This window comes from Ostrea edulis, chromosome 10 (assembly GCF_947568905.1).
Source record: "Ostrea edulis chromosome 10, xbOstEdul1.1, whole genome shotgun sequence".
NCBI lineage: Eukaryota > Metazoa > Mollusca > Bivalvia > Ostreida > Ostreidae > Ostrea > Ostrea edulis.
The window spans coordinates 17,168,536-17,193,170 of NC_079173.1; the positions used below are offsets into that span (position 1 = coordinate 17,168,536).

The 24,635-nt window shown below is 37.3% G+C and overlaps 2 protein-coding genes and 1 pseudogene across 2 annotated transcripts; 1 reads left to right on the forward strand and 2 right to left on the reverse strand.

Moving 5' to 3' along the window:
- The window catches only part of LOC125665156 (uncharacterized), a 28,292-nt pseudogene extending 24,301 nt beyond the window's left edge, over positions 1-3,991 (forward strand).
- Positions 3,992-7,396: 3,405 nt separating this feature from the next.
- On the reverse strand, positions 7,397-19,014 carry LOC125667469 (uncharacterized). Its single transcript, XM_056152478.1, has 5 exons — positions 18,652-19,014; positions 16,421-16,482; positions 12,732-13,306; positions 10,400-10,744; positions 7,397-10,158 (listed from the first exon to the last, which is right to left on the reverse strand). Exons 1-5 carry the CDS (start codon positions 19,012-19,014, stop codon positions 9,803-9,805), a joined length of 1,701 nt encoding a protein of 566 aa, XP_056008453.1. The 3' UTR covers positions 7,397-9,802.
- Positions 19,015-19,344: 330 nt separating this feature from the next.
- LOC130051117 (uncharacterized protein K02A2.6-like) lies at positions 19,345-21,783 on the reverse strand. The gene has a single exon (XM_056152479.1). The coding sequence runs from the start codon at positions 21,781-21,783 to the stop codon at positions 19,345-19,347; it is 2,439 nt and encodes an 812-aa protein (XP_056008454.1).
- Positions 21,784-24,635: the final 2,852 nt, after the last annotated feature.

The window sequence follows — 24,635 nt, forward strand, 5'->3', positions numbered from 1 at the left end:
TGGAGGGGGTATATAAGATGTGATGAAAGAGTTGAGAGACAAGCACCATTATAAAAATGGCAATAAGCTACATGCATATATCTCAGTTTTACATGCAAACTCGCATGACATCAATACGCAGAAAAATTATGCATGTAAATTTAAATTTAACGTTTTGAAACTAAATTTATGAGAATACGCAATTATTGTAAAAATTGGATGTCATTTTTGTCCGTTTGAGAGGCTCTCGTTGTGATATGTATGTATAATGTTCATGAAAATGACACTATTGTGCTACAATGTATCTGTATGATGAACATATCATGGGTCTTTCCAAATGAGCTGAAACTTGCACTTGTTACACCACGTCTGAAAAAGCCTGAACTTGATATGACAACTTTTAGTAACTATATACCAGTATCAAATATCCCATTCATCAGCAAGGTAATCGAGCGTGTTGTTGCACAGCAGCTTAATAGCCATCTCACCAAGAATGGTCTACATGATGATCTGCAGTCAGCTTATAAGACCGGTACCAGCACTGAGACAGCCATCCTGCAAATAAAGGCAGACGTAGAAGCAGTACTGGATGAAGGTGACGCTATGCTCCTGGTCCTTCTTGACCTAAGTGCGGCATTTGATACCATCGATCATACCGTCTTGCTGGAGAGACTACATGAGGAAGCTGGATCGACGGACACAGCACTCCGTTGGGTACAGTCTTACTTGAGTGGCCACATCTAAGCGGTGAAGATCAACACCAGTGTGTCCTCAGATGTACCACTGTCCACCGGAGTGCCCCAAGGGTCTGTTCTCGGCCCCTTCTCTTCCTGGTGTGCATTCTCCCACTCAGGAGAGTTATCAACCAATATGCTATGAACCGTCATGGGTTCGCAGATGACATTGAACTTTACAGCCGTTTGAATGTAAACAACACTGCCATGCGGACCTATCAAGTCAACATTATGTAGGAATGCATAACAAGTGTCCGAACCTGGATGGCTGTGAACAATTTTAAACTAAATGATGGAAAAACTGAGATAATGGTGGTTGCTAGGTGCCCACAACCAGTGCCTTGTGAAGGATATCCGTCTGAAGATTGGTGAAGCAATATTGACACCTAAGTCTACTGTTAAAAACTTCGGTGCTGCCCTGGATGCCAACTTCTCAATGGAAACACGTCAGCTCCGTGGTAAGGAAGATGTAGTTCAACATCAGGAGAATATCCAAGGTGAAACACAATCTTACCCAGGAAACGTGTGCGAAGGTCATCAAAGCAACAGTCATATCCCACTTTGACTATCACAATACCCTCCTGCTTGGAATGACCGATCGCCCCATGCATCGACTACAAGTGGCTCAGAACAACGCTACACGTTGTCTTACAAGAACATGCTACAGACAACATATTTCGCCGGTACTTCAACAACTACACTGGCTACCTGTAAAGCAACGCGTTGTGTTTAAATTGCTGACAATCATACATAAGTCACTACACTCTTTCTCAGCACCAGCATACATAGAGATCTATGCCCTGTTTACCAGCCACATAGGACCTTGAGATCATCATCCGACCAATGGAAACTGGTAGTGAAGAAATAATCAAACAAATACTAGGTGCACAATTGTGGAATAAACTGTCACTGGAACTTCGAGAGCTTGAAGCACATGGAGCATTCCGCAAGAACCTAAAAACACTCTTGTTCAAGTGTGAATATGGCCTGTGAATGTAAAATTCAGTGTAATATCAAGGATTCCATGTCAAAGCTCTTGCAAACTGAATTTTGATCCAGCATACGAATACCTGTATGCCAATTGTATCTTGTCAATTCCAAGTCGACCAATTTGTCAATTTTTTTACCATGTTTTATTTAAATTCTTTCTATTGTTTTATAATTTCCTTTATAGCTCTTGCAGGTCTTTTATTAGTGTATTATCAATTGTTATTAGCACAAACATTGTACAGCGCATAGAAACTATTTGTAATTTTGCGCTTTATAAATGAATAAATTAATAATAATGATAAGAAGAAATGTACATACGTTGTACAGCCTGAAGTCTTTAATGATACGCCACTAAACACAGAGGGCTTCGATCGCCTCCTATAGCTACGTTCACAGTATTTACCACCAGTTACTTTGTCTGACGACTCATAAATGCTGTTTCCCTTAATTTTCAGTACCAATACAACCTGCAGAATCTGATAGCGGGAATACCACTGTGGCTGTTACTGAGGAAGTTGTTGGTATGAACCTCCGGTTCTTTCTTTGACTTAACTCGACCACATTGTCAATTTAATGGTTTATCATATCATATTATGCTGTTATTATGATCTTAGTCTTTGGGATTTTCTAGGGTTTTGGTATCAGGGTGGGACCAAAATGATCACTGATTAAATGTGTGTCAAAATTTGATTTTTTTTTTATCTACTTGATTACTCCCCATCCACATTCTTTCCAAATTTGGTTTGAAGCATGTTTGGAACAAGGGGGATATATGTTGTAAATTGCAGGACTCCTGCACCCCAGAGTCCATAGGGGCGGGACAAAAACTGTCAAACATTGACCAGTATTCAAATACCTCCTCTACGACTGTGCATCTGTAAGAAAAATTGAATGCATAGTCGTGTAGAGCAGGAAAACATTTACTAAAATTGTAAATTTCATAATAACAGGGGTAGGATGTTTGGTTTCAGAGTGGGACCAAAATCATTGTAGCGATTATTATTTTTATCATTTGAAAGACTTCTTTAGATTTACTTATACGGTATAAAAACTAAAGCATATCTAGGAAAAGCAAGTGATTTTGAAAAATGCATTTACCACATGTACCTATGGTGTGTCTGATTGTACGGGTTAAAGAGAAAAAAGTGATGTGTGTAATATGTGTATATATATATATATATAAGCATGTATGTGTGTATAATGAAAACGCTTAAATCATTACTAAACGTCTTCGTGTTTGCTTCTGCTTTTACCGATTTTTGCGAAAGGTAATTATATATAGTAATATCATATTAATGTATTAATGTCACATATCTTATAATATGTGAAATCTTTCATCTGACAGCATAGACACTTTCGGGGAATTTCAGTTTTAAGAACATATCTTGTTTTATACTGTAGCTGAATATTACAATTTTCAGAACAGACTTTTTTCTAGATCACATAGTCCTCGGAGCTAGTGATACTTTTAACTAACACTCATGTGACCAATAAGGCCTGAGGGCCTCTTGCATATTCATGAATTAAAGCATGAATCTGGGTATTTTAAGATATCATGTACAGACAATAATTTATGTCAGCTCGTGGAATTATACTTTTAATAAAAGAGACTTCCATTCAGTTTTCTGCAAATATACATATTGTATTGTATCATTAACTATTGTAGCACATTTTGTGTTGAGTTATTGAGAATTTTTGTAAATCAAATTGCATTCAAAGTTTCATTTCAATATACGTCCTAATATATTTGTTCAAGTTTCAGCTTGTCTGTAAGTATATGTCGTTATCTTAGCACCCTCCCCTTTTTTCTATGGGTAATATTGCGATGAAGTAGATGAGTGTTGTGTCATTTGATGATTGTATATGTTGTTTAATCTAAAGCAGCTCATATTGTTATTTTAGGCATCAATGCCTGGTATGTATAATCAGGAATTAAGTTTTGGACTTTAACAGACATCATTTTAATTTTACCACAGTATCATTGCGGGAAAAATTTGAAACACCCATTCAACTTGCCCTGCTTTTCTTTTTAACTAGGTTCAGTGTTTCTGCTGTTTAGATTTTTCGTTTCAGATATGGCTAGCTGTCAGCATACCTGGATGATCCATACGTGAACCACTCGTCACAGTGGTATTTAATTGGAGTATTAGTGGGAATGGTGCGGGGCGAAATCGTCACCTTTAAATTGGATGTTGTTTTGTGATATTGACAGTTGAAATTGATTTATTAATTCTTAATTTGATATTGACAATTACAATAAGGTTACAGATTAAACAAGTTAAATACAGTTTTGGATTTTGATTGTGTCGGTAGCTTGATTGCAATTACCCAGCAGGCTACTTTCCCATTCGGACGACACGAAAATGTTGCTGTTGGGGGTGAACCCTGTTGTTCGGCGGCCCCACCGTTGTTAGTTGTAAATGTTGTTTCTTGAGATCCATTGGCACTATATAATATCTTTATTGTTACCGTAGAACTGTTGGCGATATCAATTTTCTGTAAGAGGTATTGCCAACAGTAATTAGGTCAGTATGTGGACTATTTTGACGTTAGATAGCAGTGAAAAATCACTTAGAGAATCTATGAGAGTTATGATAATAATAATGATTGGTTTTTATATAGCGTTTTTCCAGCGCATGCTGCTCAAAGCGCTTTACAATGCATTATTACCCCGGTAGACCCTATATCAATCTAGAACTTTCTCAGCTTCCTGGGAAGCATACAGTGCAAGCTGCTGTTACAGGCGCTAGAGCACTAACATTCTAAAATATATTCACAGTCTATAGCCAGGTACCCCTTTTACACTTGGGTGGAGTGAGGAAATTCGTGTAAAGTGCTTTTCCCAAGGACAAAACGTCGGCTCTGCCGCGGCCAGGACTCGAATCCAAGACCTTTCGGTCGAGTCTGACGGCCTTACCACTATGCCACCGACGCCACGGTGAAAGTTGAAGATAACGAACAGTGATGAATCTCATAACTCCTATAAACAATACAAAATAGATAGTTGGACAAACATGGACCCCTGGATACACCAGAAGTGGGATCAGGTGCCTAGGAAGAGTAAGCATCCCCTGTTGACAGGTCACATCCGCCGTGAGCCCTATATCCTGATCAGGTAAACGGAGCTATCCGTAGTCAAAATCAGTGTGTCAAGAACGGCCTAACAATCGGTATGAAACACCACATTGTCAGATGCAATTAATTTGTTATACTACAGAAATATAGAAAAATATTGTCAAAATGTATTTCAAACCAAATCCAAAATGCTTGGTAAATGGGCATTGTATGATAATATAATTGACAATTAGTTTGTTCAAAATCATATACATTGATGCAAGATAAAATAAAATGAGGGGTTGGGGTTGGAGATGATCCAATGGTGCTTGACCAATTAAATACTGGTACTCAATACTTCTTAACACGTGCAGAATAAATATATATGGTTTAGAGGTGGGGATCTCAGCTGTTTTAAAGATACATGTAGTTGAACAATCATAAAATGAGGGGTTTGGTTGGAAATTTTTCAATGGATATCAAATTTTGCGTTATCACCATTTTTGTAAAATAGGAATTTTTGCGTTTCATAAAAAAGTTTTAAGTAGGATATTGCAAAATGAATGTTCCATGATTTCTCAGTACATCTAGCTGTATAAATATAGTATTTCAATCAAATGATAAGAGTATTTTGCTTAGAAAACGTTTTACCAGGAATACCTAAAATAAAATATATTTTGGTAAAAACAATTTGAAAGTTTGTTTTATCTTCTATGTAAAGTTGAAACTCATCTAGGAATGCTTGAACACAATCACATTGCCACAGTATATGTTCTATTGTCTCTTCCTCTCTGTGGCAAAACGTAAACATCTTACAGTTTACTTTTTAAATTTTGAATAAAAACGAATTTGTTGCTAAAATTCTGTTATTTATTCTGTATTGAAACCATTAGAGTTTGCAGTTTTTAGTTATTTTGAAAGGTAGTATATTGAAAATTTTCCATTCTCTGTTATCAATATCCAAAAGCTGACTCCATCTTATTGTACCTGCAGTCATTGAAGAGTTTTTGTTTAAGAATTCATAAAAAAAACTTTGAGTTTTTTACACTTCAGTACATTGTAAATGTTTCTTCTAATAAAAGGATTTGGTAACCTTTTAAAGTTGGTGTCTGTACCTGCCTGCTTCATCCAAGTTTTTATAGCATGGATAATATTTCCATATTCCAAGAAGTTAATTTTTACATTTGAATAAGTAGTACTAAAAGTTTTATAGCTAAAAAAGTACCATCTTCCTCAATAATATCATTAATGTGTCTGATATTATTGTCGAATAAATGTTTATCAAAATACATTTTCTTATTAATATGGATCATAGGGTTGTAAAACAAAGGTGAATCTGCAGTAACATTAGACTCAGTACAAGTGGTCTGTAATTCGATCCAAGCCTTGAATACATCTATCCAAAATTTGTTTTTGATGACTTTAAAAGTAGATTAGTGTATTCAATTTCACAGGATGTGAATTTATTTAGGTTAAAATTTGATATGAAATTACTCAACCCCTTATTTGTAGAGATAAGATGTCTTACCCAAAACAATTTCATTGAAGCTATAAATGATTTTAGATTTATTATTTTTAGACGACCATCCTCATATTTCTTGACAAGTACATCCTTCTTTACCCTGTAGGTTCAACCACACACAAAGGAGAAAAATAACTTTTCAAATTCTTTACAATAGGCAATAGATGGGTTAGGGATGGACATCAGGATATGATTCAACAATAGTAACACTAATGTTTTAATAACTGTTATCTTGCCAATGGGAGTTAAATATCTCTTCCCCATTGATTTAGCATAGATTTGATTTTTACTAATTTGGGTCATAATTTAATTTAGGTATATTTTGCAAGTCGACAACAAAATGTATTCCTAGTGAAGTGAATTTAGTAGTACTCCAATTAAATTTACTGTTGGGAATACGAACATCGTTACTGCATCTTTTTGAGTCAATCCATACTGTTTGAGTTTTTGTGTAATTCATACATAGTCCAGACATTTCTGAGAAAGCATGTAAAGTTTTAAGAGTTTCTGAAAGACTTACTTCACTACCATCAAGAATAATTGACGTGTCATCAGCAAGTAAGGAATTTTTTTCCCCAAATTACCAAGAATTATGTCTTTAATTTTTTTTTATTGTTCTGATTTTTATTGCCAAAATCTCTGCACATATCAAAAAATAAACGGAGATAAAGGATCCCCTTGTCTATAACCTCTTTGAATATCAAAGACCTCAGAAAGGTTGCCATCTTGGTTAATTGTTCATGTTATATTTGTATGGAATACTTTAACCCATGTTTGTCCCTCATCTTATTAATGTTCAAATATCTTTGAAATTAAACAGTTAAGATTCTCTCCACTATACCATATATGCTTGTTCTTCTTCGGCTTATAGTCAGTTTTTAAATCGAAGCAGCCTACTGACAAACAAGTTGATGGTTCAGGGGTTCCAACAGTCTCGTTTAAAGTCAGCATTTCGCAAATTCTATGGTCGTTATAACGATCTAGTTCGTCAATACAACCTATCATTGGGTCAGATACTGTCTGACATGTTTCAAACCGATTGTTAGGCCGTTCCTGGCACAATGATTTTGACCACGGATAACTCCGTTTACCTGATCAGGATATGGGACTCACGGCGGGTGTGACCGGTCAACAGGGGATGCTTACTCCTCCTAGGCACCTGATCCCACCTCTGGTGTGTCCAGGGGTCCATGTTTGCCCAACTATCTATTTTGTATTGCTTGTAGGAGTTATGAGATTGATCACTGTTCGTTATCTTCACCTTGTATAATAAAAAGCAACAACAAAACACCAATATATAAATGTCCGAGGTTTAGTTATAGAATTTATCACGTACGAAATAGGTTAATAGGTAGTGTCTATGGCTTATGGTCTGGTGTCCGTCGAAGCGTAACGATTAGGGTTTAATAGGTAATTTGTGGATTAGGAGTACACAATGACTAACCAGACCAGTGTCTTACATTCCATTGTCCTATGATGAGGCAGTTCTCAAATTGGGAAAAACAAATTGTTCGGGGTGGGGGGGGGGGGGGGGTCCGCTTCTCGGCCACTTAATTTTTGATTTCAGAAATCGTAAGATTAATTCCTCTGTATCATTTAAGTGTTCAGTATCACCGTGGACAATAGATTAGAAAACTTCAGAATATTTGATCTTTCATAAAATATTTTTGAATGTATTTTTTCCTCAATTGTTAAAAAGTTGGACACTGTAAAATAAAATGGAATTTATCTCCTATTTCTCCTTTATTACAAAATGTACATAGTCTTTCATTCTGGGGAATACCACACCATCTTCTTAGTTTTCAGAAATTTTAAATGTACACGTTCAATTATATCTAGATTTTCATAATTCCATATTTCACTTCCATAAAGTAAAACAGGTACAACCACTTTAACAAATAGATCAAATTGACATTCTACAGATAAATTAAATTGTCTAATTTTTCGTATCACACCATACATACATGTAGATTTTTGCGCTTGTTCACGTGGGTGCTTTTTAGCTTCACAAAGTGTTCCGCTCCTTGTTAGTATAATCCCTAAATATAAAAATCATTCAGGGCATTTTGTAAACCCTTGGCAGACTCGGCCAGAAAAACAGTGTCATCAGGATAAAATAAAATCAACATTTTCACATACACCAATTAATTCATCTTCAATTGCACTCTCCACACTCTGTAATCCAACCAATATGTATTTTCCTTATAAAAATTTTCTAGGTCATCAATATATATAAGGAAAATAAAAATGGAGATAAATTTTCTCCTTGTCTTACACCGACATTATATTCGAAGTAATCTGAAGAAATGCCATTTATCTATACTAAATATTTAATACCAATATACATATTTCGGATATAGTTAAAACACTTGCCATTTATTCCATTCTTTATCATCTTACCCCAAAGGCCATTTCTCCAAACAATGTCGAAAGCCTGCTTAAAGTTGATAAATGCACTAAAAAGTTTGTTTTCTTTTCAATAAAAAATCTGAAAGAAATTGCAGAGTCGCTGAAGGTCTGTTCGTATTATTTTTCTCACCATAATGATTCTTTAAAAAAATAAGGCTTTCGTTGGAAATAGAAGACATTTGGAGAAAGAATCATTATGGGGGAAATAATATGAATAACAATAGGGTAATTCATTCGAAACGGGAGACCTTATTTACAACAACAAAGAAACCCCTATGTATATAAAAGTTCCGAGATCATTTAGAAACTCATCACATACAATATCGCGTTTCCGCTCATCCGCCACTGAGGTTTTTATTTCGGAAATAAATATCGTATAGTTAATATCTTTTGCATTGATGAAGTATTCTATTTTAACTTTCAATGAAATTAAAATAAGTGAATACCGTTAGGGTAAGAAACAATCATTTATAATTGATCAATCTGTGTTAAAATTAGATATGAAGTACCGGCGTAAACGTTGATGTAGAAAACAATTAGCCTAATATGGAGCCTCATGTGCGCATGAAAAAAAAAATAAAACTGTAACAAGTCAGTGTATTATGTATTACACTGGTTTAGTATCACGGTAGTACATGAATCAGGAGGTAAGATGCGGTAATCCAGGTCACTTAGAAAGTGTAACCCCCTTTTAGCTGAGCCACTCATCTGGAAAAGCAATTTAGATATGCATCTGAGGAATGTAATTTGCATAGATAGTGATGTAACTTTATCATTCTTTTGGAAAACATGGCTCAATTGCTGCATCAAAACCTGTTTGCCATTCTACAAGAGAACCGCGCAATCCTTTATCACGAGTTTCAAGTCCTGTAGAAGGAGTTACAGTAAAAACCATGCTTATGAACCCCCATGTACATGTAGAACCCCCGAAGCCTTCTTGCGTCTATAAAATATACCCAATGAAGAACAAACGGAATTATAGAGAGGTCCCAGTGACAATGACAGATATGTAAATGGAATTAGCAACACTTACCCGGAGACTCTGTTTAGAAGGTATGGACATTGATGTGTGATGGTATATGCTAATAAATTTCTTATTAAGATACTGTCAAGGTTATTGTTCTTTAAATATGAGGGTGATGTTGTTGCTGAAAACAGTCTTCTTCGATACAGAGTTTTCTAGGAAACAATTAAGTGTGGACATATTTAGGTCTGCTCTGTATTCAAACAATTCAAGCCACGAAATATAAACCAATTCTCCACAGCTGCTTGTAAACTCATTGTAGGGGGTAACGTCAACAATAGTCCGAATGACATCACCAGTCGAGTTCAGAATCTGGATTCCTAATGCCTGGGCTGTTTTATTGGACTGATCTTTTGTGAGATTACACATTGCGTTAATCCCTGCCGCGGAAAGAGATTTGCTGTACAAAGTCTCTATCACTGTTACCTCTGGTTCTGTCAATGGAGCTGAAAATAGAAACATTATTCGTTAAAAAAAACCTCTCGAAGTAACGAAAATACGACTAATTGTTTAAAAGGATTAACTATATAATTAATTTATCGTATGAATGTTTTGTCTTATGTTTCTGATCATTTTCGAGTAATCCTACATGTGGGTCTCATTATTGCTTTTATGAATATATATATTGGTTCTCTATAAACCAATTGCAACATGATAACAAGCTGACATTATCATAAAACTACTTGCCAATTATATCGAAGTCTCCGCTGGTGTTGAATGTATATCCATTCGTCATATCTACACTGCATATAAGGGTATATTGTCTCGAGGAACACCGATCAGAAGTGAAGTTCGTCAAATCAAAATTGACAATGGCTTTGATCGTAGATCCACTGATGTTAAATTCCGGTCTTAGAAGGCTGTCAGTGGTGAAAATAGTCACACTGCCATTACTCTGAATGACAGCAAGATCTTCGTTGCTCTCTTTAAATTTAAGAGACACAAACTCCCAGTCACCCTTTTTAATTTCAATCATACATGTCTGATTTGAGACTTGGCCTATTTCGCCATAAGCATGATCCATTTTAACCTCTGAAATACGAAAAATAAGTCATGAAATTTAATTTCCTTATCAAGTAGCAGTATATCTAATACGACACTTTGACACATGAAAAAAAAAACAACCTCAGGGAGATGAGTATTGTATCAAAAGGTGGTATCGGGGAGAGAGGAATTAACCCTCATTGGTTATTTGTATGTTGTTTTAAGTTATATACGAATGTGTAGGCTTCGAAGTGCCAATAAACAGAGTTTATGTACCCAGTAGTAAAGTTTGTTTTAGCTCACCTGAGGCAAAGGCTCAAGTGAGCTTTACTGATCAAATTTTGTCCGTTGTCTGTCGGTGTCGTCGTCGTAAACTTTTAGCATTTTCATCTCCTCCAGAAACCCGGGGCCAATTTCAACCCAACTTGGCATAAAGAATCCTTGAGTTAAAGGAATTTTTGTTGAAATAAAAGGTCATGCCTCCTACAAAGGGGAGATGATCACAAAAATACAAAAAAGCGCGGGGGGTCATTAAATAAAAATTCTCCTCAGGAACCACTGAACCAGAAGACCTGAAATTAACATGAAAGCTTCCTGACAAAGTGGAGATTCAATTTTGTAAAAATCATGAACCCTGGGGTTAGGAATGGGCCACAATAGGGGATCAAAATTTTTACATGCGAATGTATAGGGAACTAAACTTGGCACAAAACATCCTTAGATGAAATTTGTTAATATGAAAGGTCATATCCGTTTACAAGGGCATATGATAATTGATGAATTAGTAGTCAAGTCTGATAATTAAGTTTGATAATTAAAGAATTTTAATCTTTATTTTTGAAAGCTTTTTTTCTGAACCAAGCTGCTTATATAATGATAGTTTTGCTCAAGCAAGGAACTGCTGCTCAGAGGAACGATGTGTCCCATGTGCCTCTTGTTTATCATGTCAACGTCTACCGTGACATGAGGCCTCCGCTTTTAAGTCATATCAGCAAGACCCGTGATTTCCACGTTAATGTCGGGCGCTTGATAAAGGAACAATCACTACTTTTGTTAAACATCTTACATGTAGGTTTGTCTCGGCGTCGGGATCGAGAATCGGACTCCGTCTTACATGTAGGTTTGTCTCGGCGTCGGGATCGAGAATCGGACTCTTTCGGTTGTGAATTATCAATATTATTGGTTAAAAGTGGAAAAACTTTATTAATTTCCACTCAACATAGTTTAATTACATTAATAACCAAAGAAAATATATATGTTGCCACCTTTTTAAAGATGTCAAACATACAAAAACAGAAGTATACATTAGCATCAGAAAATCCTCATTTTCGTTAAACGGAATAATAAAAATATATAAAAACTTGTTGAAATGACAAAACTTAAGTATGAACATTTAAAAAAAAATGCTAATTCATATATATTTATAGATTAATTGTGGAGATTAGGGAAACCAATGTATAATAGACATCCAGTAGAGGAAGTTCCAGTATAGGAGTTATTGCCCTTGACAACATTTTTCATGAATAATTGATTATCTATGAAAAATACAAACTTTTTCAGTATTAATAGTTTACCAGATTTTTCACTATATCCAGTGAATAAAATTCCCCAGAAAGATATATTTCTATCATGCGCAAAGTTTAATTTATTAAGATTTTTGCAAAAACCTATGACATCACATGAGGATCGATCAACCTTAAGCGCCGTAACTACGATCACTAGGCTATTACAACCAGTTCATTTTTATTGAATGTGACGAGATGAATCACAGCAAAATTTCAATTAAAAAAAATATAGCGTTTTGTACAATGCCAGTTCGTGGGGACTACCTAATCAGATCTATTGAAAACTTATACTATATTTGTAATATCATTACAACAGGTGCTTTACATAATTGTCATGGAATACATGTGTATGGAAAATCTCCAACGTTTTGAATTAAATATGCGAAAATAAATATAGAAAATTTCATCTGATATTGTTCGTGTTAAGTGTGATATATGTCATACTAAATGAATTAGATTGCATTTTAAACCTGAATATGACTGGACAGCGGCAATAGTTGTAGTGGCGATGGTTTCTTGGGGATTTGTAGTGGTGATGGTTTCTGGGGGATTTGTAGTGGTGATGGTTTCTGGGGGATTTGTAGTGGTGATGGTTTCTGGGGGATTTGTAGTGGTGATGGTTTCTGGGGGATTTGTAGTGGCGGTGGTTTCTAGGCTTTGAGTAGTTGCAGAATGTGTTGTAGTAGATGTCAGTTGTTCATCATCTATTGTTGTCATTGTTAGTGGTGAATCTGCTGTAGCGGTTGTAGTAACTGGAAAATCTGTTGTGGTTATATCTATTGGAGTGGTATTCTCCTCAGTTACTATTGCCACAGACGATTTAAAAAACCGTGGACTCCTCTCAGATGATAGATACTCCGCTTGATTTGTTCGTAATACGTTAAGATACAGTGTATCTATTTCAATGACTACTGTAAATGTTACAGCGACCGTTATGCTTGTTGAAGTTTTCAGACTCGCACTAATCTCTGTTCGCACTTTTGTCGTCTGCATGATGGCTTTTGTGTAGTAAAACATCGTGAAATCCACTATAATACTCCCATTCCTGTTAACGAATAATCAAAATGCTATATTTAAAAGTTTACAAGGACATGTATTACAAGACGAAATGTCAAAATTGAAAACTGATTGAATTGAAACTGATTAAATTGTGTGTACAATGTAATGCAATGTTCCCACTATCACGTTCTGCGGCACGATTGAAACCATGGTCTTAATCGTGGAATAATCGTGTTGATCGTATGGAATCTTACCTAATCTTGACGTTAGTCGTGTTGATCGTAGAAAACAATTTTGACTGTCAACAAGTTTAATTTTCAGTCATTATAATCGCATCAGATCGTATTGCATCGTAACAAAGCGCAACATATCGCATTTAATCGTGCTCCCAAATCGTGATGATACCAGTCAAACTTTTACAAGGTAAACAGCAAACTTTGTTGCGATGTCCCACGATTTGTCACGATATATAAGCATACAGTAATGCTGCAAATGCCACGTTCTTAACCTCAACTTCCGCCATTTTCAGTGTGTGTGGGTTGTATAGATGTTTTGCACACTCTAACGCCATGCTAGGTCAAAAGGTCATAGGGGAAAAATATCTTACATCCGGGTCCTTTGTCAATGTGAAACAGCGAACGACGACGGCTGCTCACCAACATTTTACTGGTGAGACATAGTTTGTTTAAGCATGTAAGATGATAAAAATATACCATTCGTAAAAAATACACTTTAAAGTTACCACTAAGAGTTGCAGATTAGAATGTTTCATTCACATTTGTTTAATTTGAGCTGGTGAAGTATAGGTTGTTTATGTCTGCTCGCTACTTTCACTTGCAATGTTTTCTTTCGAATTGCAGTCATTAGCTCTCTAAAATTAACCCAATGAAGTAGTACATTGCATAGAGAAGTGATAACAGTTGAATAATTTTATTGACAATGTGTCTTTTTTCTTTTTAAAATGATAAAGTGGTTTGATTTATCGGCTTAACCCCTCCCCCTCTTCTCTCTCTTCTGTAGTATGCAGTAGCCTACTGAGTAGTAATTAAGTTTGAATCTATGAATTAAGTCACCCCTCACACAATTAAGGATTTTGAAGTTTGGATTGAATCATCGTCGCAAACCACGGGTTATTGTTTCATTATATTTCTCAAACTAGAATGAAACAATAACCCGTGGTTTGCGACGATGGGATTGAATTAAGTTTTACGAATTGTTTGGGTTTTTTTTAAGTGTCTATCAGCATGACTGTCGTGCGAATCATTTTAAATATTCGCACGACGGTCGCGCTTATATTAGAGCTCCTATCCGCACGATATTCTTTTCCCAATTATAATTTTTTTTATACTTGCCCATGAGACAGAGTTAGAGATATATTTAATTTGTATGATTTTAAATCTTATAAGCTTTTGACAATTAAAAAAAAAACGAGATATCTACACAATTATTTAATTTATCTCTAACTTTGACAAATGACCAGTTCAAAGTTCACTTTTAAGTATAACATATGTATGCCTATATATATTAAAGCTAGAAACTTTATTGCAAATAATAAGGATACTAATTATAAACCAGGCAATTTAGGTTCACCACCCAATACCCAACTGTTAGTCAATCCATTTTCAGCAGTCTGATTTAAACAACCGCCTTCTCTTTGGGAGTATAAGGAGAAAGGGGTGTATAAGACAAGTGTAAGTAAAAGGAGGGGGGGGGGGCTATTTGACGATTCTAAGAAAGGAGGGTTTGTATTAGACGAATGTAAGGAGATGGAGGTGTATTTGACGAGTGTAATGAGAGAAGGGGGTTGGAAAAGCCCTGAATTATTCCTGACTTTCACTAACTATGTAGACTACAAGTGATTTTCAAAATTTGTCGTCGTGCCTATAATCTCGCCCCTGTTTTTGTAAAAAAAAATTCCTTTTAAAAATATTATCTGTATAGATCGTAGTAGTTGTCAATATTTATATTATATAGCCCCCCCCCCGGGGGGGGGGGTAAGGGACGCTATAATGTGCCGGTATAATACTGCCGTGATTTGTTGCAATGCATTATAATCTATTTTCTTTGTAAAATTACCATTAATAATGAATCCCCACTCCCCTAAAAACATCACAATACAATGAGTCCAGTAGTCGGTAGAGGGGTATTATCGAAATTTAAAAGTTTTGTGCAATTCAGAATTAAAGATCTTTTAGTGCAAAAATGATTGTTTATTATGAAATGGAATCTTCCAAACATGGGTATGAAAAGCAATTTTAGTGCCAATAAATAGTTTCTCATAGAAATTCTAGAAAGGAACTTTTCCATAAAAGATATGCTAAAATAAACCTTTGGTCCTCTTTACCTATTATGTAAACAAATTGTATCATAATATAAGAGATAAATCATTAAAAACTTTGGGGGAAAAAAGCAATACATCGTTGATTTGTCAAAAAAGGCTGCGTCCATGATTACGTCGTTTTTTCCCCTATGACCTCTGACACGCATATATGATTAGGTAATTAAATATGGCGGCACCGAGTGTGCAAAACATCTATTGTTCACTTTCTAGATGTTGAAACAGATGATGCCAATGGTCAGTCGGGCTGAGTCCAATTGTATCTCAAACGGTAATCATATCACGATCGCAATCGTATGTCATCGCAACATAGCGCATCGGTTCGGTTCGTGATTAGCGTATCGTAACGTATACGCACGTATCTTCACGTGATCGTCCTAAATCAGGAACCCGGATCGTGATAATCGTATGAGATCGAGGTCCAATGGTGAACTTGATCGGGTCAATCTTATCAGAACGTACGTGATCGTATCTGAACAGGTGTTCAGATCGTGTCGCCTGAAATTTATTTATGGTGACCTTACTGCATCAAATGTATAAGAACGTATTAACTCGCATCACCTCGTATCAAAACCTGAAATTCCAGAAAACTTCCGCGATCAGCTACAAATAGCCATTCGCGGCGTTCGTAGTCGATCGCACGACAGTTGGAACCAGGCATTATCGTGTGGGCATTGGCATTTTTACATCTCCCTCTATCTCTCTACTGTATATATATATATATATATATATATATATATATATATATATATATATATATATATGATGAATTAATAATTGATTATCAACTGTTGATTTCTATTAGATAATAATTACACTTACCTAATATTTGTAACTATACATCCTTTGTAAGCTTCTGTATGCTGTCCTTGATTGTTCTTCATCTGTTTTAATTAGAGTGTAATTTCTGTACATATTACTAAAGTTCATAATGATAATGCTACTTTTATTTTTCATCCACACGTCTTTAAATATCATTACTAAAAGGTGATTTTTATAATATCGCTAGCAAAAATACTACGGATAACCAATCATGACAAATCAAAGTAACATTTGAAGCTTTTGATATAGTTAATTAAAAGTATCTAAGTGTTTCCATAGAAATAATAATATCGAAATGTGTTTTTTATAATAGTTAACTAACATATCTTTATTCAGTTTTTTTTGTATACAATACATTTTTGCTGTTTTATAGTTTTCATTTCACGAAATATGACATGTACGTGACCTTCCAACTAGACAAAAACTATAATTGGCCTTATAAAAACCCTCTAATTTAGCTTTACAGAAAGTGTATACTTAATCTTATATAAAAGTTATATAGTACAAAGCCTTAAAAAACCTATACTTAGACATATAAAAAGCTTATACTTAGCCTTGTTCCGTGGGAATCCGGGTTAGAATAGGTCCCCAGAACCCCTTGCTTGTCGTAAGAGGCGACTAAATGGGGCGGTCCTTCGGACGAGACCGCAAAAACCGAGATCCCGTGTCACAGCTGGTATGGTACGATAAAGATCCACCCCCTGCTCAATGGCCATAAGCGCCGAGCATAGGCCTAAATTTTGCAGCCCTTCACCGGAAGTGGTGACGTCTCAATGTGAGTGAAATATTCACGAGATGGGACGTTAAACAGTATTCAATCAATCATGTACTTAGCCTTAATAAAATATATACTTAGCCTTTGTCTAGAGGTAGAGCGTTTGCCCCGCATGTTTAAGGTCGGGGTTCAAATCCCAGCCGCGTCAGACCTAAATCGTTAAAACAGGTAGTGACAGTTCCATCACCAAACGCTCGGCATCAGGTGTGAATGTCACGGATCATCGGAGATGATCTTAAAAACGGATGTCCCATGCCACAGTAGGCGTGGCACGCTATAGAACCATCAATGGCCGTAAGCGCCAAGCATAGGACTAAATTTGAAGCCCTTCACCGGTCTTGGTGACGTCTCCATGTGGGTGAAAAATCCTCGAGAGCAACGTTAAACAAGATATGTAAGTAGTATAACGCGCCACGATGGGTGGTTCAACTGAGTGCAGTTTTGAGTGCGGGGCGATGGGTGGTTTAACTGAGTGCAGTTTTGAGTGCAGTTTGGAGTGCGGTATTCACATGAGTGTAGGGATCAGCAGGTGGCCAGCAGGCCACCTGGCGCGGTCAAGCTGGGTAGGTGGGGAAATCTGAGGAGATAGCGTGTGAACGTTTTGATATTCCTTTTGTATGGATATTCCTTTTTGTATTCCCTTTGTTAAATTTCAAATAAAGAATTGAATTAAAGAAGAACAATGGTTGAAAGTTTACACATTTATTAAATGAACAATTAAAAGTTTACACAAACACAAATCAACAATTTACATGTTATGTCTGCTCGGCAGAACAGGGTTGACTCGGTCAACAACAGCAGAAATTAAACAACGTGGTATCTGCCATTTTAGGAACTACTTTTATTATTGTGTATTCATGCGCATGTCAATACTAATATAAGAACCAACGCATTATTCCGGAATATAGTTCATAACATTCCTTCCCACCAAATATGATAGTCCATGGGGAAAAGTCCATATGCTAAAAGTTCATTTTAAGGATTGAATTGTTCTAATGATAATTCACTGTTCATCGCTAGAATGACAAAATTATATTTTCTTCTTTCAGTAACAATAACAAGCTTTCAATCAATTAACTTGAACACATAATCTGAACAAAATACACTTTGTCACGGTGCAACATAATTGCTAACATGAATACTAAAAAAAAAAAACAAAGAAAAAGAGACCTTTCTGGCCCCAAATAGATTGCAAGGGGATTATTATGCCCCTGAAACACTGCAACCATAAACAGAATCACTTACACGATACAAAGTCTTTGTAACGACTTGGCGGACCAGCTGTGCGCCTTGGATTTCTTCTCGGTTCCGAACGCTAATCAGTTTGCTGAATCTGAGGTGGAGTACTGACCTCTTGACTAGGCGGTTGACTATCCTGACTAGACAGACGGATATCTTGACTTCACGAATCAAGCTGTGAGTCCTGCCTGGGAATAGCACCGGATTGCTGATTTACAGAGATATCATTTGTAATAGGTGTATCTGATGCACTGACGTTGGCCGCGAACTCCTGAATCTGATCAATGTGTCGTCTCCACGTTTGACCTGGTGCCACTTCTACACGATATGTGACTGGGCCTGTTTGTTCACTGATAGTTCCGGATACCCAGTTTGATTTAGCGTTTTTACGGTAGTCTCTTACTATCACCTCCCTTCCTGGTTCGAACGCACGTAGTGGACTTCCTCTTTTGTTAGCCATGTCAAATTGCTTACTCTTGACATCTCGCTCAGTGTTCGGTTTCACCAAATCCAGTCTAGATGATAAAGTACGTCCAAGAAATAGTTTTGCAGGAGACTCCCGTGGTTGCATGTGAAGCATTTCTGTATGCTAAAAGAAAATTTGCCAATTTGGTTTGTAAAGATCCGCTGTCCTTTTTACTTGCTTTCATGGCTGACTTAAAAGATTGGACAAACCGCTCAGGTAGTCCATTGGAACTTGGGTGGTAAGGAGCGGAGGTCACATGTTTTATGCCATTGGCTTTGGTAAATTTCTGAAAGTCAGCAGATGTAAATTGTGGCCAATTGTCACTCACTAAGACTTTCGGCACTCCATTTCTAGAGAATATGCATCGCAACACATCAATAGTAAGATTTGATGTCGTTTCGCGCATTTGGATCACTTCCGGCCACTTTGAATGGGCGTCAACTGCTATAAAAAAAACATTGAGTTCAAAAATGGCCCGGCAAAGTCAATATGAACACGCTCCCATGGGCTAGTGGGCCACTCCCATGGGTGAACTGGGGCGGATGGTGGTGAACGTTTAAATTCGCTACATCCTGCACATGATTTTGAAATATTTTCAATGTCCTGGTCGATGCCTGGCCACCACACCAAACTCCTGGCCAAGGCCTTCATTTTTGCTATCCCAATATGCCCTACATGCAGATCGTTCAGAACATGGCTTCTCAATTTCAGTGGAATTATCACACGCATACCCCATAGAAGACATCCGTTGTGCACAGTTAATTCATCTCTGCGGCTGAAGTACGGATACAGGTCCTTGTCCTCTGATTTAATGTATGTGATCCACCCATTCATGACAGACTCGTAGACATGCGATAAAACTGTGTCGCGTCCAGTTTTCTGTTTTATTTTGGCGCTCGTAATTGGTAACTGTTCAATTTGCGACATGTACATTATGTCAACACTAGTGTCTTCGGAAGTTTCACATTCGGATAATGGCAGTCGCGATAAACTGTCTGCATTTCCATGCGTTTTAGTATTTTTGTACATGATTTCATAATCATATCCTGATAGAAATAAAGCATATCTTTGCATGCGTGCAGCTGAAGTTGTCGAAATTGCCTTTTCTGGATGAAAAATAGACACTAACGGCTTGTGATCTGTGAGTAACGTAAAATGTTTCCCGTATAAATAGGTATTGAAACGCTTTACACCCCACACTATACCCAAGGCTTCGCGGTCAATCTGTGAATAGTTTTTCTCTGCAGCCGATAGTGATCGTGAGGCATACGCAATAGGCCTTTCTGACCCATCATCCATCACATGTGATAAGACGCATCCTATGTCGTATGACGAAGCATCACAAGCTAATCGTACTGGCTGATCGGGATTGTAGTGTGTCAGAACTTCTTCGGATGTTTTCATTCGTTTAATATCCAAGAAGGCTCTATCACATTTAGGGGTCCACTCCCATTTCTTCTCCTTTGACAACAGCTGATGTAACGGATATAATGTGCTAGACAGATTTGGCAGAAATCTGGCATAATAGTTCACAATTCCCAGGAATGAACGCAACTCCGATACATTTGTCGGCTTTGGAGCATTGATAACTGCATCGATTTTTGCCTGTGTTTTGTGCAATCCTTCACTGTCGATTTCATGTCCACAATATGAAACACGCTCCCTGAAAAACTCACACTTATCTAAGTTTACTCGCAAATTGTAGTCATCCAGTCTCTGCAGTACTGCTTCCAAATTTTGTAAGTGTTCTTCTTCACTCGTTCCTGTGATGATCATGTCATCCATTATACATTTTACCCCGGCCAGCCCTTGTAACACAGTATCGATTGTGCGCTGCCAAATGGCTGGCGCTGAGGCCACACCAAATACTAATCTGTTGTATCTGTACAATCCCTTTTCGGTATTGATAGTCAATAATTTTCTGGATTCGTCATCTACAGTCATTTGTAAGTACGAATGGCGTAAATCTAACTTGGTAAATCGTTGACCTTTGGACAATGCCGTAAAAATTTCCTCAATCCTTGGGAGCGGATATTGGTCAATTTCAAGGACAGGGTTCACAGTCACTTTGAAGTCACCACAAATCCGAACACTACCGTCCGATTTTATGACTGGTACGATAGGTGTAGCCCATTCACTGTAATCTATCTTTGTAATGACGCCACTGTCGACTAACTTGTTCAGTTCCTTTTCAACTTTTTGTTTCAACGAATACGCCACGGGACGTGCTTTGCAAAACTTGGGTTGTGCACTTTCCTTCAGTTTCAATGACGCTTTGATTCCTTTAACGGTTCCCATGTCATCCTTGAAAATCTGTCCATGTTTTCCCAAGATCTCAGATAACTTATGTTTTGTCCCTTTGGAACATGTGCCTGAAACTTTACTTGTTGCAACTGACAAAGATTTGATAGAAGGCCAATCCAAGGTAATGTGAGCTAGCCATTCTCGGCCAAATAGCGATGGCCCATCTTTTTGAACAACATATAGGTTAAGTTCCTTCCTTTGATTTCCGTATGTAACTGGTACACGTGCTACACCTTTGGGTTTTAACACCTCCTCTGTGTATGTACGTAAACGCAAATGTGTCTTTTTTAGACTGTCAACTTTGTCAGGAAAATGTTCACGAAATTTCCTTTGTGACATAACGGATACTGCAGCTCCAGTTTCCAACTCCATCCGGATTTTCCTGTTATGAATGATAGGCTCCAAAATAATGGCATTCAGATGTGTATTGTCCAAGGAATTCACATGCAAAGTGGCTACGAGACTCTCGTTAAAGTCATCGCTGTAATCACTATTATCGGCTTCTAGACTGTTGACAGCTCTATTTCTGCACACTTTCTTGCAATGGCCAATTTTTTTTGCATTTGTAGCATTGTTCATCTTTAAAGTAACAGTCCTTAGGGTGATGACGCGTACTATGACACCGAAAGCATTTCAGCCCCTTCGACTTTTCTTGTGTCACACCACGTCCTTGATCTTTCGGATGAGATGTGCCCTGCTTAGGTCCTCCGGATCCCTTACGTTTCACATTAATCTTGTTAACACCTAGGCCTACATGCTTAGCTTGCAATTCGGTGACATCACGTGACGCTGTCTCCATAGCTTGTGATATCTGTACCGCTATTTCCAACATGAGATCTTTCTCCGCTAATAATTTGTTTTGTATGGCCTCACTGCGAAGTCCACAGACTAGGCGATCACGAATCGACTCACTCAAGTTTTGTTTAAAGTCACAATGTTCTGATAATTTGCGCAATTGTGCGAGGTAATCACGTATACTCTCTCCCTCACGTTGATCCCTCTTGTAAAATCTGAATCTCTCAGATATAACTACGGGTTTAGGGTTCAAGTGGTCACTGAGTGTTTTAATGAGTTCAGCATCCTCACATTCACTGGGCTTTTTAGGCGCCGTCAAGCCTCTCAAGAGCTGATAGGTTGGGCCTCCCACCAAACTCAATAGCGCGGGAACTTTCTTCTCGACTTTGACCTCGTTGCACAGAAAATACTGTTCCAGTCTTTCACTATATGAATCCCACGTTTCCACATGGCTATCATATACCTCGATTCGTCCGATAACTGATTTGGCCATCCTCGTCGCCAATATGTTATGTCTGCTCGGCAGAACAGGGTTGACTCGGTCAACAACAGCAGAAATTAAACAACGTGGTATCTGCCATTTTAGGAACTACTTTTATTATTGTGTATTCATGCGCATGTCAATACTAATATAAGAACCAACGCATTATTCCGGAATTACATATTCAAATTATAGTTCATAACATTACACACAATTTACTGTCCCCGTCAAGCGCAGAAGAGCTAGTATAAAAGTATTGCATCATGACTAGAAAAGAGATAGCCGCCAGGTTTCGTTTTCATTTCTCGGAATGAGCTCAGCTATTCGGTAGTTCTATAAAACTTGCAAAGAGTTTATGCATATTTTCACTATATTGTGTGGTTTGAGTCAGATCTGTCTGCATTAGGCTTTTATTTTGTATTGAATCTTATGTGGTTGATTTTTTTTTGAACGTCCCACTCGAGAACGTTTCACTCATAAGGAGACGTCATTACTGCCTGTGAAGGACTGCAAATTTTGGGCCCATGCTCAGCGCTTACGGCCTTTGAGCAGGGAGGGATCTTTATCGTGCCACACCTGCTGTGACACGGGACCTAGGTTTTTGCGATCTCATCCGAAAGACAGCCCCATTTAGTCGCCTCTTACGACAAAAAAGGGGTACTGAGGACCTATTCTAACCCGGAGCCTACATATTTCTACGTTATGTATTTTAAAATAATTCATTTTTACTCTAAAAGTACTTTGGATATAAACTCTATTACGGATATAACAGAACGGTTTTATAGTTATAACAACAACTAAATAGGCCCATACATCTCTGTGCAGTTCGCACCCTAAGAGATCACAACGAAAAAGTACGTCACGACGTACATCTTACATTTCATGTCTATATATGTTGTCGTTATTGATTGCCGTTATCAAGTGATAAGCCGTATACGTGAAAAATTGTCTTGTCAAATGCTGGTCAAATAACAAATATTATTTCAAATCAATCAACATTTTTATATATGGTTTGCGCGAAGGTCATAATTCATATTGTGACCTTGAAATTGCCCCTCTATTTTCTCCTGATCCCGATCATCACTACGTTGTAAGAAAATATAATTTACATAATTATTGCGAGCAGAGTGTAAAGGGGTAACGATATACGGTGTATGGTGGTGTATATATTCATACACCTGTTACAGAAGGAATAGTTAGAACAAAAAGGAATATCCATACAAAAGGAATACAAAAGCAATATCAAAACGTTCACACGATATTTTCTCAGATTTCCCCACCTACCCAGCTTGACCGGGCCTGCTGGCCACCTGCCCAGCTTGACCGCGCCACCTGTCCACCTGCCCAGCTTGACCGCGCCAGGTGGCCTGCTGGTCACTTGTTGACCCTACATTCATGTGAATACCGCCACTCCAAACTGCACTCAGGTGAACCATCCATCGCCCCGCACTCAAAACTGCACTCAGTTGAACCACCCATCGAGGCGCGTTATACTACTTTTGTACAATGAATGAATCAACCTTAGTCTTGAAAAATCTATCCTTAGCCTTGTACATGTTTACGTAAAAGCCTATACTTAACCTTGTAAAAAAAAAAAGCACTGTTTATACTTATCCTAATAAAAAGCCTATACTTTGTCTTGCAAGAAACCCATACTTAGCCTTCTAAAAAAAAATACTCAGGTTTCCATAAAATCTATACTTAGATTTCTAAACAGCCTATACTTAACCATGTAAAAATCCATACATAGCCTTGTAAAAGTCTATGCTTAGCCTTGTAAAAAGCCTAAAGTTAGCATACTTAGCCTTGTAAAAATATATGTTTAGCCTTGTAAAAACCCTATACTTAGGCTTCTTAAAAACCTACACTTATCCTTGTAAAGAGTTTACACTTGTAAAAACAACTGTTGCAAAATATGAAGGTATGTTTATATCATGGATTAGATAACAAAACGCGAAGCATAGGCTAATTTCTTTCACAATCACCAATTACTCATCGACCCACGGTCGGTCACTCTTTTTTACCTCCCGTGGGACAAAACGCCAATAATTTCGCATAACTCATTTTAATGCATCCCATGGGGATCCGGGTTAGAATAGGTTCTTAGTACCACTTGCCTGTCGAAAGAGGCGACTAAATGGGGCGGTTCTTCGGA